We start from the raw sequence: 18,006 nt of genomic DNA on the forward strand, positions 1-18,006 counted from the left end.
CGAAAAAGAAGAAGATACATGTGTAAACACAAATTGCCAAAATGATTTACATCTTGTGCATGGATGGATAGAACTAAAAGCACAAAGCCAAACTCTATTGTTTACAAATAGTGCACAAGTGATACAATGGAGAACTCTGACTAACAAATGGAACGGAAAAAATTCCACAATCCTTCCTAAAATGATGTATAAAAGTGAACTGAATTCAATCCTGAGCAGCAAGGACATAGTTAAGAAGCTGTTTCGGGTATCAGTAAGCTAATTTACACAAAATTTTTTCCGATGATCATAGGCTGCAAAGGTAACAGCGCATGCTTCTCAAAGCTAAACTGGCTACTGTACAATTTATCAGAAGGAACCAAGCAGTACTACATACCTTACATTGTGCTTGAAACTTATTGTCAAGTGAAGACCAAAGAAGAACCGTATGGCAAAATACACATGCCATTTATTGATTTTTCAAGCGTGCGCGAGATCCTTGCTTAAACCCAAGTGCATCCTCATGTATACTAATCCAATGTATCTATAAGTTGGTTATCCAAGGTGGCTAATAAAGTACTGCAAGACTGACAAAAAAAAATACAGCTACTTAAGCCACTCTTTCTTATTTTGGTAGGGAGAGAGGGGCGGAGGAATAGGAACAAGGTCATGCCCCCAATTTAACGGTGGAATCAAGTGCATCAATTGTGTTATTTTGCTGTCCCCAGAGCTGTGCATATCGTCCTGCCTTAGACAATAGAACATCATGGGATCCCTGCTCAACTACTTTCCCGTTCTCCAGAACTATTATCTGAGATTTGGTTCGAAAAGAGAGGAGTAAGATAAAAGGAATACGGAAAGATATAGCAATGTACAAAAGGAATATGAAAATATAAAGGAATTGTAGGACAGAGGGTAGCACAACAATGACTTTGATAACAAGACATTTATGCCTTGTTTGGTGACTAGGATTGGGAAGCTCACTAGATTTCAATAAATGTTGAATGAAGTGGATGCCCACTTGCATAGTTTTTCAAAGTGAAGGTAAGAGAAGGATTAATTGTGAAAACTTATTCCTCCTAATCCATCTTCTACCTGCACTTGGACAAACTATTCAAGTGAGCATCTACCGTTGAATGCTTTTTCATTCAACATTCATCAAATCTAGCGAGTTATCCAATGCAAGCCAATTGTAGACATCAAATGAGGCCTTAATAGCTTAAGAGTTCAATAGTTTAAAAGGTATGACAAAACTGCAACTCATATAGCACTCTTTCATGCCCACGAACCAAACTTAAGTATGAATTACAGAGTCTTAGATGTTAAGGTGAAATAGATATAAAAATGCAGGAGAATCCACACATAGGTGAAAGAATGCTTACCTCATCGCACTGCATTGCAGTGGTTAGCCTATGGGCAATGAAAACTGATGTTCGATTAGTTATGCTTACCTCGTTGCACTGCATTGCAGTGGTTAGCCTATGGGCAATGAAAACTGATGTTCGATTAGTTGCCAAGGACTTCAATGCAGTTAATATTTCTGCTTCTGTGGTGCTATCTAGTGCACTTGTAGCTTCATCACATAAACTGTGGATGTCAAATAAAAAGAACATCATAAAATAGTCAGACTACTTTCTCCTTAAAGGATGAGAGCAAGAATAAAAAGAAAAAAAGATAAAAAAGAATGGTTACAGAATTGGAGGTGCTTTCAAGAATGCACGAGCCAGTGCCACACGCTGTTTCTCACCACCACTTAACTGCACAGAATTATTATCAAAATTTTCAGAATTCAATAGTTCCACCAAGAAGGATTAACAAACAGCTGTGTATTCCTTTTCCCCCCTTTTTCTGTCAGCATGTTACACAGTCAACAATAATAAGCAATTTAAAAAAAAAAAAACTACAAAAAACTGACTTTGCAGGAGGTAGATGTACTGCAGAAAAGTAAACTCATGTAGCACCCTAACCCAACCTAACCCCTCAGAGAGGGATGTTTATTCCATGACTACAGCAAACAAATTACTGTGTAGATAGCATCAGTCTTCTCACCTTGAGCCCTCGTTCCCCTACGACAGTAGAATACTTGTCAGGGAACTTCATGATGGTGTCATGTATTGCTGCACGTCGAGCTGCATCATACACCTAAACAAAAATAATTATTTAGGCCAAGAAATAGCACCGTAGATTAAACGATAAGCTTTTCAAAGAAAAAAAATAAAAGAGATAATCATCCATCTTATACCTCTTCTTTTGGTGCTGAAAGATTACCATAATGAATGTTGTGAAATATTGTGTCATTGAAAAGTACCTGCCAAACACAAAATATTTCCTTATTAGGTTGTTACTACTTAAGACCAGCAAGATCGTGCATAGCCACCTCAGAGTTTGCTGTAGTACCTACTAAAACCAGAAACAAAACAAAAATGAAGTTGCTTATTTGGACTTACAGTATCTTGGGGCACAACACCAATGGACTTCCGTAGACTCTCAAGTGTTACATCCTGAATATCTTGACCATCTATCTTTATCTGTCAATGGCAAACTTTTTATGAGAAAGGGAGGAATGTGACAATGTCCATTTGAATCGTGAAATACAATTTATTAAAACCTCTTAACTCAACCCTTGCTTGGTCATCTCTAATCAAGTCATAATTCAATTCAATTCCTTGTTTAGTAACATAGATTGTTATTTTTCAGGGAATATTTATGTTCTTCCCTTTAATAATTCAATCCTTAGTCATCCCTAGGTGTGTTACACCAAGCTGTTTCCTGATACCTAGCAGATTAAAAATTTTAAACAGCTTAAAGCATGTTTTGAGCTGACGAGTAGATTGATGGCAAGTTCTTACTAGTACTATCATCATCATAAACTTTGTCTAAATGATTAGAAATTGCAAACAGCATAAAAACTTTCAGCAATGACAATAAGCAAGGCAAAATCTAACAAGTGGCAACCATTCGCTACTTGAACCATCAGCATCAGACTCGACCACTAAGATAACACCGCATGCTTTGTAAATAAAGTCCATATTGTACCAACAGGAAAAACTAACAGAAAACAGAATTAGTTTGCTTACACTTCCAGAATGGGTGTCAAAGAACCTGAAGAGCAATCTGAGAATGGTGGACTTGCCTGCAAGCAAATGCAAATTCAATACATACATGAACCCATGCTATTGAGTAAAAACAAAAATACGCTGTACCATGCAAAAGTGATAAAAATAAAAGAAATAAATATGCATGGGCATCACTTGCTTATCCTAATAACTGCCAGGCTAACATCAAGCAATAGCAGCAGAACTATGGTAGAACCATGTCACAAAGGAAGCACACAAACCATAAACATATAGAATTTCATGTTGAACATTAAATTATATCAATGAGGAAAGGAACATTGTATCAAGAGATTATCCCCTTACCACTTCCGCTGGTTCCAACGATAGCCACACTCTTTCCAGCAGGTACAACAAATGATATTCCATCAAGAATCTTTCTTTCTGTCAGGTAACTGCATACATGGAAAAAGGGAATATAGTGCATCAGCAACGGATCATATAAACAATACACTTATAATAATATCACACATAAAGATTCCAAGGAACCCCTTACATCATCATGCTAAGTCGCTAACTATTTCAACTACTCTACAAGTACAGGATGATATATCAATGACAGAACAGCCAGAGAGAGAAATGCCGGCTCAGAGAAAGGGCAAGCAAAGCCTTCACTCCCACCCAATTTAAGCCTTCTTCTGAGATCCAATTCTTTTAAACACCCAAAATTATAATAATAGAAGGATAGAAAGATAGAAGGAGAAGCATACACCACCTGAAGTGTACATTGTCAAACTGAATGCTTCCCCCGCGTAACTCCAGAGGCTTTGCATCAGCTTTGTCACCAATTTCAGCCTTTTCCTACGGTAGTAACGAAAACAAAAGTAAGAGTTAAAACAAGAAAAAGGTATTAGAAACTGAAAAATTGCCATCTCACCAATGTACAAGATAACAAATCTCAAAATAACGTTAACGGCAAACAAAATCTCTCTCATTCTTTTAAAAGTTTTAAGTACAAAGTAAAAACCCAAAATTAAAAAAATAAGAGTTGTATATATTTCCTTCTTTTTTCTTCATTAACAAGGCTTGAAAATAGAAAGAGCATAGGTTTTGTCCGTTATAAGATAGATTTTCTTATAGTGAAAAAGTGAATAAAAATAAAGATAAAGAGAAACACTCTATACATCAACTAAAAGCCAACTTGCAAGTAAACTGTGAAGTTCCTTCATTTACCTCCAGTAACTGAAACATAGATTTCATGTCAACCAGACTCTGTATAGTCTCACGATAAACACTACCAAGGAAATTGAGTGGAAGCGAGAGCTGGAATAGAAGTCCATTCACCATGACCTGTATATTGATTCAACCATAATTTGAATTACCTTTTTTTTAACAATAATTTGAATTACCATTTTTTTTTAACAATAATTTGAATTACCATTAGAGAATCACTTCGCAACAAAAAAATTTCAAAATTTAAGTCGGCATCTCAAGGAAAATTACCAAATCACCAACTGTCATATTGCCACTCATAATACCATTTGAACACAACACCATAGCAGTTGATAGAGCCGTGCTAAATATAATATTTTGGCCGAAATTCAGAAAAGCCAGACTGCGTTGTGTTTTTAAAGCAGCATCCTCATACCCTGAAAGATAAAATAACGGCAAGCAACAGAAGAAGCATTAAGAAACCATGAAAATAAGATTTTAGGGTATATGAGTGCGAGCTCAATTTAAACTCAGAAAAAAAACTACTATTATTAGTGCAAGCAAACCAAAAATATTTCAGGGAGGAACAAACATGTCCAATACCATGTGAACAAATACCCCACAAAGCACATTCAGTAAAAGTAAAATAAAAGTCAGCTTGGTGGAATGCCACCTGAGATTACCATGCAAACCCATAAATGCATGAAACAGAAGGAAGCATCAAGGTTGGTTCAGGAAATAATTTTCTTGACAAGGAAGCAAGCAGCGCATATGTATGTCGTGAATAAATACATGTTTATGCCTAACTTCAAAATAATTTGACATTTTATGACTTTAAGTTTATCAGAAAGACTAATAGCAGCTTTTACATTTTGTGTACCATGAACTAGTGGGTTTAATTCATATTAGTTTCCAGACCAATGCTAATTCAGGAAAAAAAAAAAAAAAACTTACTCTTTAAGTACTCATCATATTTGGTGGCTTCAAAAGATTCATTATTGAAATATTTCACGGTCTGTAGAAAGAAAACAGCATCAGATGATGAAACCACAGAACATCAACTTGTGCATAAAGTGAGTAGAAGCCATACAAAGTACATCATGTTACCTCATAATTTATAAGTGAATCGATTGCCCTTGTACTAGCATCATTATCAGCCTTATTCATGGCCTTCCTAAACTTAGTCCTCCACTGTAAAGGCAAGAAAATCATTTACAAAAAGTACATAAACCAAAAGCTATCAGCATATCGATAGACAGGATAAGGCGATGAAGTGCAAGATAATCTAGAAATATATCAATACGGCATTATATGCATGTATGAATAGAAAAGTACATACCAATACAGACCACTAATAAGAGAAACAAGGTGTGACCAACAAGGAGCGGAAATTAGAGCATCCCCAAGGGGACTCTTCATATTTAGTTAAAATTACTAGAAAGTCATTTTAGCTAGCCACTTTTGTATTGTTACTCCAACCCTGCTCCCGACTTTAAGTAGGCATGAATGTTTCTAAATTTTTTCTCTCTCCAGAATATTCAAAACGAAGAAGTTTGCTTGCTAATTATATTAAAATGTTAGATAGCAAGTCACTAGGAATCACTTTCTCTCCCTCATATGTATAAGATCGTAGAGGTTGAGTAATTTTTAGGGGCAAATAGCCAGTAGTATGATGGGGGCATCTTTTATGAAACTGTTCTATATTTTAGCTATGGAAATTTCATTAGCTAGTCCTTTGTAGATGCTCTAAGAGACTGGAAAAAATTGCACAATTCATTCCAGAGACTGTAAGCAAACGATTGACAAGAGACACAATACCTGTGTGACAATCAATGTAAATGCGACATATGCAGCAACGGATAGTGAAGTTATCCATGCAAAAGGTGCTCCAAATTTGTAAGCCAGTATACCTGAAACCATAGATATCTGGAAGGGTACATGTCAAATCAGTTGAATTTGTTCAGAAACTTAGTAATGTAGTTCTGTCATATATACGAAGCGAGTGGAACCTCAACCTTCGTACAAATAACAGCACAAACTCCAGTGTCTTTATACATGTCAACAAGCTTGACAATAACCAAAGGTACAGATCATACCTCTAAGATGGTAGGTACAACGTTGAACACCATAGATGAGAGAATAAAATTTATTGCACGGCTACCACGGTCAATTATTCTATTTAGTGCACCGGTTTCTCGACTGAAATTACATTAGACAAGGGATAACGCAATTGTAAGCATGCAACTAATAGCTCAAAATATCAACTTTGTTGAAAAGCTGTTATTATAAACTAAAGCACAATATCTCCCCTAAGGACAACTAAATTCTCACCCCTCCTCTACAACTAATTCATACATTCTTAAAAAAACATGGAAAGTAATAGATATGGATACCTAAGATGATATCGAAGACCAAGGTCGTGCAGATGAGAAAAGACCTGCAAAATGTTTAAATTGCATTTGTAACGGAAAATTTTAGGATATAAAGCATCTAACTTCTTAGAGTAATCCAAGCATGCTATATATGTAACCAACAAAGGATACATTTTGGAGAACGCTACTTTCATACCTTCCTAGATACCGATCGGATTGTTCGCAGCGCTACCTTAGAAAACACGGCAGTCCGCAATTCTGCAACGATATTTGCACAAAATTTTAGATATAAACAACAACCCAGTTCCAAATTCACGTATATAAACATGTTACTGAAGCATGAATATCCAAAGAAAATGGTATGAGCAAGCAATTACTTCATGCGTAGTAGTACCGTTGAAAGCAGAAGCACAAGTACGTGCAATCCCATATCCAATCAAAACGGAAGCCGGGGTTGCAAAAAGCGCCAACTGGGTCGAATTGGCTGCGGTGAAAGAAGCCAGAGCAGTGGCATTGCCAGTAGCCGAGCTCAACCAATCAACAGCAAGCTTGAAAAGGAAGGGCACCTGCACATTGAGGACCTTCGCTCCAACCAAGAACCCCAACGCAGCAATGACCCTGATGCGGAACTCATAGTTATCTTTCATCCACAAGTAACTGGCTAGAGTTCGGAAAATCTGCACATTCGTAATCTGTTCGACGGAATTCCCTTTAGAAACTCTAGGAGTCGGGTTGTTCTTGTCCGGCAAAGTGGAGAACAATGACCGCCCGTCCGGCGGAGAAGGGGTGGATGTAGCATCGGCGATGAAGGCGTTGATACGGAAAGGGAATATTGATGCTGTGCGAACGGGGTTCGAAGTCAAAGGCTTTGGGAGACGAATGGGGCTGCCGTGGAAGGCGGTTCTGGCGGCAAAGGCGGTTGAATTGAAGCTCCGGTGGGGTTTGTGGTGGAGGAGAAGCCCGCCGACTCTGTACCACTTCGACGCGGTGGAACCCAGCATTCTTCTTCTTGTTGTTGCTTGGACCCAACAAGGTTATTTCATTGGGACAATCTGAAAACCCTAAATTGGGAAAACTTTGAATTGGGAGGGATTTACGGAGGGAGGGAAGGATGAATCAGGACGGAGAAGAAGGGAAGGGGGGAGGAAGTCAAGGTTGATTCTTTGATGATTCTGTGTGTTAAAAACCAATGTTCTAAACTTTTTACTTGCTGGGAGTATTTGGGTATGGTGCGGTTGCCGGGCCAAGGAAAGCGGTGTGAGCCCCATGGTGATCGGGAGTGCACATGTTAGTAAGCATTAAGGAATCAGTCTCGTTTGTAAGTATTTTTGAAATGATCCAAGAAGTATTTCTAAAGAAAATATTTTTAAGTTTTAAAAAGATGTAAATGTTTCTGGTAAGAAACCTCAGTTATATATTTCTTGTATGAATCACTTCCAATTGCATTTTCAATATTCACACTTGCATTTTTAGTGATGATTGATTCAAAAACCGTTTTCATTAAAAGTGTTTTTAGTCATTTTAAAAGAAATTCCAAATAAGTCATTAGGGATCGTTTGATAACCATAGCGAATCAAAATATCTTGCATGTGATCATAACGGGTTAAGCTACTCTCTGTATTGTAAATTGATTTACGATAAAATCTAAAATCTGAACTTTACCAAATATGATTATCTTAGTTGATCTTGAGATTCAACAAATTAATAATTTTATAGTGAAACGTTGATGGAATAGATCTTGCTTCTGAAGTTCATGAAATCAATATTTTATTGTATGTTACAGTAACTTGCATTTTACTCATCTTTTAAGTAGCCAAGTATTTTTTCTTTTTATTTTAATTTTTGTCAAACATAATAGAAGAAAGAGTTGTGAATTCTTATCTTTGTTGTCCACCATACAAATGCATTGTCTTCGCATTACTTCCCGCTACTGGCATTATCTCCCACACCATCACTACCTTTCTTTCAAGTTAGAATATGGCAGCTGCAAGCTGCTTCAAGCATGGAACAATACTTCCCGTCTCTGCGAATCTCCGGCACAAGCAGCCACCGCCTCGAAGCAGCTTCATCGGAAACAATGAGCTGAAGGGAAACATAAACATGATGCTATTGATGGGATTGAGAGGGGGACATGGAAATGGTAAGGGATCCAAGAGGGCTGGGATGATAAGGTGTGGGAGAGGGATAGAGGACTTCATAGGAGGGGACTTGGTGAGGTTTGATCTCGGCCGTTGGCTTTCTGACGTGGAGGAGCACAAGGCCCTCGCCGTCTACTCTCCCCACGAGGGAGGGTACGAGGGCCGCTACCTTAACCGCCTGACTTACCAAGGTTACTATTTCCTCGACCTTAGCGCGCGAGGGCTTGGTGATCCCGAGACCACCCTCACCAAGGTTCACCCTGTTTGTCCGGTGAGTCCAAATATCCAATATGTCATGTTATCAAATTGTTAGTCGTCATCTAGCCTTTCATTTTGTTTTTCTTATTCAAATGTTGTTGGAAAGTAGCCTCATCTAGGGAAGCAGCCCATATCAAGATGGTACTTTCCACCAGAGGTGGATTACAGGCTTGCCGCTCTGCCTCCAAAAGCCAAAGGCCTTGTAGTCTGGATCATTGAAGCCAAGGTATTTACTCTTGCAGACAAAAGCAGAGTGCGAAAATCACTTTCCAAAGCAAAATCGGAATATAATCACTCTAATGTTGTCCCATGTACTTCAGGTTCTGTCGAAGGCTGAATTGCAGTTTCTTGCTCTGCTTCCCACGCTACGTCCCAAAGTGAGGGTCATCGCCGAGTGTGGAAACTGGTAATGCCAAATGCCCTTTTGTCCTGGATGTTTAGGTGTTCATGCCTACTTTCATAGCATAGATCATCTTACGATTATGTCAAAAAACCGATACATTGGCAGGAGGAAATTTGTGTGGAAGCCACTCAAAGAAATTTCGGGACTAACTGCTAACGAGGCATGAGAACAAGAGCAAAAGACAATCGATGAATTCAAGTCGCTCTCATCCTGCACTTACCGTTGTTTAGCAGCCCTGCATTTTGTTTATCCATGGAACAAGAAATACGCAAAGAGTTTTCACTATTGCCGTTGTTTATTGGCGCTGCATTTTTCCCGATCACATGTCGTAGTGTACATCGTTTCATCCAAACATTGTAATCAATCCGCGTTCATCCTACATAAAATTTTGACCATGTAATCAGTCTACTGCATGACATGAAAGTGAAACCAAACAAGCATCTGTATTGCATTGCACTGATGACATAAACTATGTTTCCCAAGGATCAAGGAATCAAGTAAATATGGTAACGTTGCCCGATAACATTACATTCACCAAAAAATATACAGCATTTCTCATACCAGCGCTAACAAACGCTACTCTGTCGCTGGAGTTGACCTACTTCACAACACTATACATAGATTTCAAAGTGCTCAACTTCAATCTCCTCTAAGTTATCAGTCTCCCATTTTCCCTAAGAAGGGAAAAATAGAGGATGTTTCGAACTGTACAAGTCAGAATCTAAATTCTCCTCTTCCCACGTCTTCCTGAGTCTAAATCAACTAGCCTTGATGATGAATGAGTAGGCAACTGGGCAGATAGACCAATAGATTCTGGAATGTCAAGACTGTCACTCATGGATGGGCCCATGTTTGCACGATTGATGTCAACCCCGTGAAATTGTTGTACTTCAACCTTCACTTGTTCAATCTGCAAGTTATATGTACAAGAGAAATGATCAGCGAGTGCCCCGTATTGAAAGATTAAATCATTTTTCAGACATGTCAAGCAACTTTGAGATGTGTTGCCCTCACTAGTTCAATATGGTAAATGGATGAATGTGCATCTGCAAGTCTCTTTTGCAATTCATCCGCCCTTTTCTTCTGGAACTCAAGATTCTCCAATTCATGTCCCTTTTCGCCTAACTCTTGATACAAAGCTACCATAAAAATAGCATGTATCAGCAGAATAAATCCAATGAAGATTCGAGTTAAAATCTACTCAATTGAGTTAGTTAAATGATGAAATCCGACATGCTTTACTAATATGCAGAAGAATGACCTAAAATACAACCGTAAACATTAAATTTCTTCCGGTTACAAAATATTTGTTCCAAAACTCTGATACATGAATGCAGAACATGGTCATGTATACAAATTTTGAACCATTAGAAAATATCACATAGCATTGCAGGTAAAAGGATAAACGTGAATTTGATCAGTCCAGTCAGTGCATACCACAACCTAGAGTGTGGCAGGGCTCTCTGTTGCACTAATGGAGAAACTAGATTGTCTGTTCTATATAATGAGCCAAAAGGAACATATATACCTGTCAGAATAGAGAGCACCGATATCTGTGCTGGGATATCGGAAAGTTTCTTTGCCAATGTTAAGGATGATCTCAAGATCTCTCTGGCTTGTCCAGGATCATGAAGAGCTAGTGCCAAACTCCCAAGGATGGTCAAATACTGTGAAACAAGCTGAAGGTTCCCCAAATGAGTATGTGTCAACTGCAAACCTTTGGCAAGTTGATTTCTGCACCAAAATGAGATTTAGGAGAGAGTCAATATTGTAAAAAATTCAAGTATCATATCCGTTATCACGATTAGCTGGATTTATAAGTTTATGTACACAAGAACTAAAACAAAGAGTAAGCAAAAGGCAGAGCCTGGAGGACTTGGTTTCCATAGTAGTAGTTTGTGCTCTTGTCTTTGTCCGTATGGTTGGATCTGTAGGGTTAACCCCCGTGGGTCTCCTAGAAACCAGGATTCAGCTAGACAGCAAATATTCATCACTTCATAGTTTGAAGGATAACGGTGCACTCTTCTTAGATAGCATTTCAAGGAGTGAATTAATTAACAATATATAGAGTTGAAGAAAGATTTGATACATCACTTGAAAATATTATCCAATATTAACATAGAAACAATTGAAACATCAATGACATTATATATATGACATGTTCAACTCGTATAAATGCTTTAGGAGATAAAATGGACTCGGTCTAAATGACTAAGGAAACAGAGTAGAAATCTCCACACAGCAGTCAAATTCAAAACTTTTCCGACTTTAAAACAACAGTTTAAAATCTATAATGCCAACCGCAGAAGATGATAAAGGACTTGAATGTACCTTGCTTCCTGTAGATCTTGTTGCTTCATCAATAAAAGACCATAGGCAAAAAGAGCACTGGTTTTCTCTCGAACTCCAACAAATGAGTCCATCATTCTGTAAACAGGTCCAATCAAGTCAAGTGCCTGCATCCAAACATCTGTTCAGCAATGGGAAAATCCAAAGAAAAAAAAAAATGAAAACTACGTGCAATCAAATACTAAATTTAAAAAAAATATAAAAGCAACAGAACAGAAACTACAGAAAACCTTTCACCTGTGTAGATGATTCCGAATCACCAATGCAGATGTAGGAGACAGCTGCGTAAATTTGGCAGATAGCTTGCATTGATTTGCTCTCTGTCAGCTGCTCATACACAACACATGTAACACATAGTTTAGATGCCAAGGGAAATTACGTCCATATGTCTTATTTGTTTTGTTTACCTTTTACCAAACAGAATGAAATCTAACAAACATGGTAGAGGACACAAATTAGCATATTGCTCTCTCATTGTAAAAACAATAAAACCTTTAATTTTTGGCTAGTGATATATGGCAGATACTGAAGTTCAAGAAATATTTACCTTTGCAGCTTCAATGTAATGGAAAGATGCTTCATGATAACAGCCAACAGCATGAGCATACTGCCCCCTGAGCATTTCGATGATGCTCTCACATGTCTGTAAAATTGTTGGGAAGCGCATAAACCAATTTTTCATCTGTACCAATGCCTGCAAGGTGCACGTATATTGATTTGACTATACTCATTACATGCAGTCACCTTGAGATTAAGAATACACACAAGTATGTCTTGAGACATGCACTTACCTCTTGTGCTTCTACAAATTCAGATCGCGTCAACTCCATAGCCACTTTGTTCTCAAGAAACTGCATTAGTAGCGTCAAATACACACCAGCCATCCAGATAGCAGAGTGTTGCAAATTCACCTCTGCTCAGAAAATTTTACGAAAGGTTGCTTTAACAATGTTCAAACAAAAATAAAAGCAACGTAACCATGTTATTATAGCCACCTCAAAGTGAACTTACCTCTCACACCATCAGTTATTCCAAGCTTCACAAGTTCCTCTGAAAAGAAAAAGGAAAGGAATAAAAAACCAAAATAATTCAAGTTAAAGTGTGTATCACCATCAGTCAGAGGCTCATAGAATGACATGTTAATCCCCCTCCCGCCCTCCCTTCCCACAAAAATAAAAGGAGTAAAAAGAAAACCTTGGATGGTTTGAATTCCGGATTGTATACGCTTTCCAGAGTCCTTAAAATTTCCTTTTGGACGACTCAACGCAACCACCATAAGATCAACAAGAGCATAAACTGCACTTTTTGGTAGCCATTCCCCATCAAGAGGAGGCGGTGCTAGCTCAAGCTTATCTCCATATGTTCGTTTCATATTTCCAAAATACGCTGGTTCCAGGGAACCTGGGGCAGTTGAACTCCATGTTGAAAGACTAGAGAGCTGGTGTTGAAGCCGAGCCTGTTTTTCAGACAATGCTGACCTCTCCCTGTGGTGTAGATCAAACCGGGAAAGACTCTGATTTACAGCATTGAGTTCCCTTCCCAGCTGCTGCACATGCTGCATTTGCTGCAAATCAGCCTTCATAGCAGCATCCAATCTTTCTACATGTGCTCCAGCATTCTTGTAGTCACATATCCGGAGTCGATAAAATATGTGCAGCAGTTCATTATAGAAGAGTAAACCAAGGCATTGTTGCCTCTTTATGGGTGTAACCAAGCAAGAACGAGGTAAAAGTAAAACAAGCAACCATTATCAGCATTATGGAAAGTATGAATTAGAATAAGCAATGTAGAAAACTATTAAGACGGCAAGATGGGAACATACTTTCTGCGGGTCTAAGGACTCCCACACTTCATTGCATTTGGTAACAGCTCGCTCAACGGTACTCTCATCATCCCATTGCATTAGGTGTACATGAAGGATAGAAGTTGCAAAGAACATCTAAATCCAAAATGAGTAAATTAAGCCATGAAATTAACCTACAAGTAATGTTATCTTGTCAGACAGTTTCGTTTACCTGTAACTCGGGATAATATATTTCGGCAGCACAAACAAAACCGGCCTCCAAGGCGGAGATAGAACTCCGGTAATCCCCTTCGATGATCAGAGCATTTGCAAGCTGAGAATTGAAGTTGCAAGACCATAACTTGACCGTAATTCTTCAACAACAACACCAATCACAACACCACCAATATGAGATTTTAAGTTCCAAATACTTGAACAAAAACAACAATTACAAAAACGAAACGTCAAAAACTAAAAACGAAATGGGTATCAAAAGGGGTCGGAAAATTAAGCATTAAAAGTAGGGAAATTCAAGGCTACTGGCACTGCTACTACATACTCGTGGCCGGCGGAAGCGGAAAGCTCGAGGGCTTTGTGGAGGATCTGCTTCTGCGGCGGAATGGCGCCGACGAGGTGGTAGCACTGGCTGAGGAGGCTGTAGGCGCGGCACTTGAGGTCGAAGCAGGAAGGGATGGACTTGAGGAGCAGTTGAGCTCGCTCCAGGTGCGACTTGGCGTGGTTGACGTTGTGCGAGTGCTTCAGGAGCAGGGTGGCGATACGGAGGCGCGTTTTGACTTCGACGATGGGGAAAAACGACACGTCGCTTTGGCATATGGCTTCCAGACACTTCACCGCCTTCCCGATCTCCCCTTTCTGCTCCTGGTGGTCCGCCAGCGCCCACAGCCCCTCCGCCACCGCTTCCATCTCTCTCTCTCTCTCTCTCTATTAATTTTAATTAATTGAGTAATTTCATGGAGAAGATCGGGAATTTGCAGGGAATTTGGGAGGGAGAAGCACCGAGTTGCAGAGTTATGGACTGCTTGCGTTCAGTAAGTCAAACGACATTACCAATCCGGCGGTCCAGAGTCCCTCGCTTTTTTTGGTGTGTATCTGAAGCATACGGCAGGTCGTTTACATTGCGGAGCATTCCGCCCCATCTATGAAGATTTGGTAATGGATAATACGAAAAATGAATGAATCAGATTCAAAATAAAAAGTTTGTATGATGGTAAAAATCAAATTTAATAGTTAAAATATTTGTAGCATTGAATGATACTGTCTTACCTCATATGTTGGCTTTGTAAAGTTTGGCTATACAAGTGTGTTTATCCATGTGCGCACATTTTCAAAATTTTCTCAAAAGCTAGATAAATTGTGTGTAAAATATAATCTCCTCACAAAGTGGAATGAATACCCTAGTGGGTGGAGGGAGAATGACTTATATGAAATCAGTTCACTAACACGTAGTGTCTCCTATTCAATAATACATTATCACTGAAATTTTTTTCTCCACATCTCAATGTATTAAGTTGTTCTCGGTTGTGGGAGGGGGTGGGTGAGGTGACAAGGAATTCAAACTCAATGCTAAAAAAAGTATGGATAATGCCAAGGAGACCAAATTTTTTAATTCAAATAAGCAAACCAAATGATATAGTTGTAAACACGAGAAATTCCTGAAACACAAAAGACAAGAATACGTGTACAAAATATATTTTTTGTATTAAAGATTTTGGGGTTACAATCTCTTTGTAATTTGGTCCTCTGATTCTATCTTCGTAGGGTGTGGGTTTGTGGATGAGTTGTTGATCCAAAGGGCCGTCGGGGCTTGATCTAAGGATGAACAGTTGATGAATGGATCTTCAAGGGGCATTGGGCTTGATCTTGAAGAATGGGTGTATGAGTTTGTTGAGGTTGTTGATCCAAAGGGCCGTTGGGGCTTGATCTTAGGATGAACGGATGATGAATGATGAACACTTTCTTCAAGGGCCGTCGGGGCTTGATCTTGAATTGAACGGATGATGAACGATGAACACTTTCCTCAAGGGCCGTCGGGGCTTGATCTTGAAGGAGGATTTGAAGTTCTTCAAGGGCCGTCGGGGCTTGATCTTGAATTGAACGGATGATGAACGATGAACACTTTCCTCAAGGGCCGTCGGGGCTTGATCTTGAAGGAGGATTTGAAGTTCTTCAAGGGTCGTCGGGGCTTGATCTTGAATTGAACGGATGATGAACGATAAACACTTTCCTCAAGGGCCGTCGGGGCTTGATCTTGAGTTGGTGGAAGTTCTTCAAGGGCCGTCGGGGCTTGATCTTGAAGGTGGATTTGACGAAGAACGAAGATTGCTTTCTTGATCCTTCGGGATTTGCTTGAGAGCTTTAGAGTTTCAAGGCTTCTTTCTTTCTTCCTTCCTTCTTTTCTTCTTTTCCTTCTTCTTTTCTTTCTTCCCCCTCAAAATGAATGCCTTGGCCTCCTATTTATAGAATTCCAAAACTTGATTTTTGGATTTAAATAATCAGATGAAATAAATCATTTCTGCCAGGTATTGACATGTGTCATATTTGATGACTTTTCCAATTTATTTCGATTTTTCGTTGAATCACACGCTACATGTAAAATTTATGTGACACTTGAACGTTGAAATTTTAATTATTGGTCAACATTCATTTCACCGAAATTTTGATGTCTACAAATGCCCCCACTTCAAGGCGCGTCGTAGACATGTGCTTGTCACGTGTAGAAGATGCGTTTTGAAGTCCCTTAATGTAGATGTCAACCCAAGGGCCGTCGAGGCTTGATCTTGAATTGGGCTGGAAATCTCTTCAAGGGCCATCGAGGCTTGATCTTGAGTTCGACTGGAAGATTTTCTGGTTTCCTCCAATCGTTGATTTTCCGCAGGCTTAATCTTGAACTGGGCTGGAGGATTCTTTTGGTCTCCTCCGAAGGTCTGAACTTACTCCTGTTATCGGGAGTTGAATTTGATTCAAGGGTGGTGAACACTTGATTTTGAATCGGACTTGTGATTTCTTCAAGGGCCATCGAGGCTTGATCTTGAACTGGGCTGGAGGATTCTTTTGGTCTCCTCCGAAGGTCTGAACTTACTCCTTTTATCTGGAGTTGAATTTGATTCAAAGGTGGTGAACACTTGATTTTGAATCGGACTTGTGATTTCTTCAAGGGCCATCGAGGCTTGATCTTGAACTGGGCAGCAGGATTCTTTTGGTCTCCTCCACTCGTTGATTTTCCTTTGTGCTACTCTTGAACTGGGTGCAGGGTTCTTTTGGTCTCCTCCACTCGTTGATTTTCCTTTGTGCTACTCTTGAACTGGGCAGCAGGATTCTTTTGGTCTCCTCCACTCGTTGATTTTCCTTTGTGCTACTCTTGAACTGGGCAGCAGGATTCTTTTGGTCTTCCCCGAAGGTCTGAGCTTACTCCTTTTTTTCTGTTTCTTTGTTCAATCTCTCCAATTCGTATTGAAGAGGGTTAGAGGATAGCTCAGCATATGCAGTTGTAGCTTGTCTCCACATGCTTCAATGTATCATTTTCACTTGCCTTACTTGCTCCCCTTTGCAGAAGTGGTATTTCCTTATACAGGTTTAGCATCTTCTCTTGTACTATTTGTTCCTGATGCAGGAGTTGAATGCAAACCTTGCATTTGAATGGATCATCACTTCTTGGTGGCAGCGCAAGTTTGAGTGGAGGTTCCGACATATTGCTTTCTCTGTCCTTGTCCTGGCAGGTGAGAACAAGGGCAAAGGAAAAGATAGGGAAAAAGCATGATATGAGATACCTTTGCTTTCGCCCTTGATGATATGAGATACTTTTGCCTTGGTGTCAATTGTTTGCAAGGGTATTCCCGAAGAGGAAGAAAACTGAGCATTTTGAGATGCTTTGCTGGGAGTGTACTCTCGGAGGTGAGGAAGAGTTGGGCATTTTTTTTTTCTTGTTTGCAGGTTTGCCTTGCCATAAAAGATGAAGGTCGACATATATAGGGATTTCCCAATAGCAAGTGGTGGTACTGTTCTTTTACCCTTGTCGACAAACGTTTTGATCCCGCAAATCCGATTTTTTGAAATAGTGACGATTCTTCGATCTTTGAATACGCCTCTTTGATTTCTGAACGACGCCTCTTCGATTTCTGAACGAGTGCCTCTTTTGACAAAGCTGCACGCGTTTTCTGAAAAGCAGAGAAAGCGTCGCCGAACTTTGCGCTTGTCAGCTAAAGATGTGTAGCTGCGATGATGACCTCTACGTGATCTTTTGACAAAGTGGCACCCGTGCTCTGAAAAGCCGCGAAAGCGTCGCCAGCCTCCACGTGTTTTCAACTTTGTCGGAGATCTTTTGACAAAGTTGAACGCGTTTTCTGGAAAGCCGAGAAAGCGTCGCCTAACTTACGCCGGAAAATCCAGCTTTTGAGATTTGCAGAGCGATGTCTCTTCACTTTTGAATAAGCGGCCCTTC

At 39.5% G+C, this 18,006-nt stretch overlaps 3 protein-coding genes across 5 annotated transcripts; 1 reads left to right on the forward strand and 2 right to left on the reverse strand.

Annotated features, from left to right (window-relative positions):
• Window positions 1–23: 23 nt before the first annotated feature.
• Window positions 24–7,786, reverse strand: LOC103946331 (ABC transporter B family member 25, mitochondrial). Of its 2 annotated transcripts, none has more exons than XM_009357000.3 (18): window positions 7,011–7,786; window positions 6,813–6,874; window positions 6,638–6,681; window positions 6,341–6,443; window positions 6,063–6,170; window positions 5,352–5,435; window positions 5,199–5,259; window positions 4,536–4,681; window positions 4,266–4,382; window positions 3,808–3,893; window positions 3,399–3,487; window positions 3,057–3,112; window positions 2,427–2,507; window positions 2,222–2,287; window positions 2,029–2,121; window positions 1,672–1,736; window positions 1,431–1,566; window positions 24–790 (listed from the first exon to the last, which is right to left on the reverse strand). In XM_009357000.3, exons 1-18 carry the CDS (start codon window positions 7,615–7,617, stop codon window positions 647–649), a joined length of 2,148 nt encoding a protein of 715 aa, XP_009355275.2. In that variant the 5' UTR covers window positions 7,618–7,786; the 3' UTR covers window positions 24–646. The 2 variants fall into 2 exon arrangements, with proteins under 2 accessions (XP_009355275.2, XP_048425382.1); XM_048569425.1 differs by having other exon boundaries at window positions 1,362–1,566.
• A 710-nt stretch (window positions 7,787–8,496) lies between these two features.
• On the forward strand, window positions 8,497–9,792 carry LOC103946340 (NAD(P)H-quinone oxidoreductase subunit N, chloroplastic-like). The gene is made up of 4 exons (XM_009357010.3): window positions 8,497–9,025; window positions 9,122–9,238; window positions 9,333–9,418; window positions 9,521–9,792. The coding sequence occupies exons 1-4, from the start codon at window positions 8,594–8,596 to the stop codon at window positions 9,579–9,581; spliced, it is 696 nt and encodes a 231-aa protein (XP_009355285.2). The 5' UTR covers window positions 8,497–8,593; the 3' UTR covers window positions 9,582–9,792.
• Window positions 9,793–9,839: 47 nt separating this feature from the next.
• On the reverse strand, window positions 9,840–14,519 carry LOC103967532 (sister chromatid cohesion protein SCC4). 2 transcript variants are annotated; one of them, XM_048569426.1, is made up of 12 exons: window positions 14,107–14,519; window positions 13,780–13,881; window positions 13,587–13,703; window positions 12,959–13,460; window positions 12,776–12,814; window positions 12,556–12,677; window positions 12,312–12,458; window positions 12,002–12,091; window positions 11,747–11,871; window positions 10,944–11,149; window positions 10,430–10,554; window positions 9,840–10,325 (listed from the first exon to the last, which is right to left on the reverse strand). In XM_048569426.1, exons 1-12 carry the CDS (start codon window positions 14,377–14,379, stop codon window positions 10,137–10,139), a joined length of 2,037 nt encoding a protein of 678 aa, XP_048425383.1. In that variant the 5' UTR covers window positions 14,380–14,519; the 3' UTR covers window positions 9,840–10,136. The 2 variants fall into 2 exon arrangements, with proteins under 2 accessions (XP_048425383.1, XP_009379056.2); XM_009380781.3 differs by having other exon boundaries at window positions 13,780–13,921; window positions 14,107–14,518.
• Between the last annotated feature and the right edge of the window lie 3,487 nt (window positions 14,520–18,006).

This window comes from the organism of the source record quoted next, unplaced genomic scaffold, assembly GCF_019419815.1.
Source record: "Pyrus x bretschneideri cultivar Hongxiangsu unplaced genomic scaffold, Pyrus_bretschneideri_v1 Contig5, whole genome shotgun sequence".
In the NCBI taxonomy this organism is placed as follows: domain Eukaryota; kingdom Viridiplantae; phylum Streptophyta; class Magnoliopsida; order Rosales; family Rosaceae; genus Pyrus; species Pyrus x bretschneideri.

What these genes read in the sequence shown, in the direction of transcription:
- LOC103946331 (XM_048569425.1), bottom strand. Translation starts at nt 7,617, where the DNA reads ATGCTGGGTTCCACCGCGTCGAAGTGGTACAGAGTCGGCGGGCTTCTC. An exon ending in TTTGACAATGTACACTTCAG is followed by an intron (nt 3,488 to 3,807) that starts GTGGTGTATGCT and finishes CCATGTATGCAG; the next exon opens with TTACCTGACAGAAAGAAAGA. An exon ending in GTGTTGTGCCCCAAGATACT is followed by an intron (nt 2,288 to 2,426) that starts GTAAGTCCAAAT and finishes TGTGTTTGGCAG; the next exon opens with GTACTTTTCAATGACACAAT.
- LOC103946340 (XM_009357010.3), top strand. Translation starts at nt 8,594, where the DNA reads ATGGCAGCTGCAAGCTGCTTCAAGCATGGAACAATACTTCCCGTCTCT. An exon ending in AGGTTCACCCTGTTTGTCCG is followed by an intron (nt 9,026 to 9,121) that starts GTGAGTCCAAAT and finishes GTTGGAAAGTAG; the next exon opens with CCTCATCTAGGGAAGCAGCC. An exon ending in TCTGGATCATTGAAGCCAAG is followed by an intron (nt 9,239 to 9,332) that starts GTATTTACTCTT and finishes CATGTACTTCAG; the next exon opens with GTTCTGTCGAAGGCTGAATT.
- LOC103967532 (XM_009380781.3), bottom strand. Translation starts at nt 14,471, where the DNA reads ATGGAAGCGGTGGCGGAGGGGCTGTGGGCGCTGGCGGACCACCAGGAG. An exon ending in AATTTGTAGAAGCACAAGAG is followed by an intron (nt 12,459 to 12,555) that starts GTAAGTGCATGT and finishes TGCACCTTGCAG; the next exon opens with GCATTGGTACAGATGAAAAA. An exon ending in GGTGCTCTCTATTCTGACAG is followed by an intron (nt 10,555 to 10,943) that starts GTATATATGTTC and finishes TTTTTATGGTAG; the next exon opens with CTTTGTATCAAGAGTTAGGC.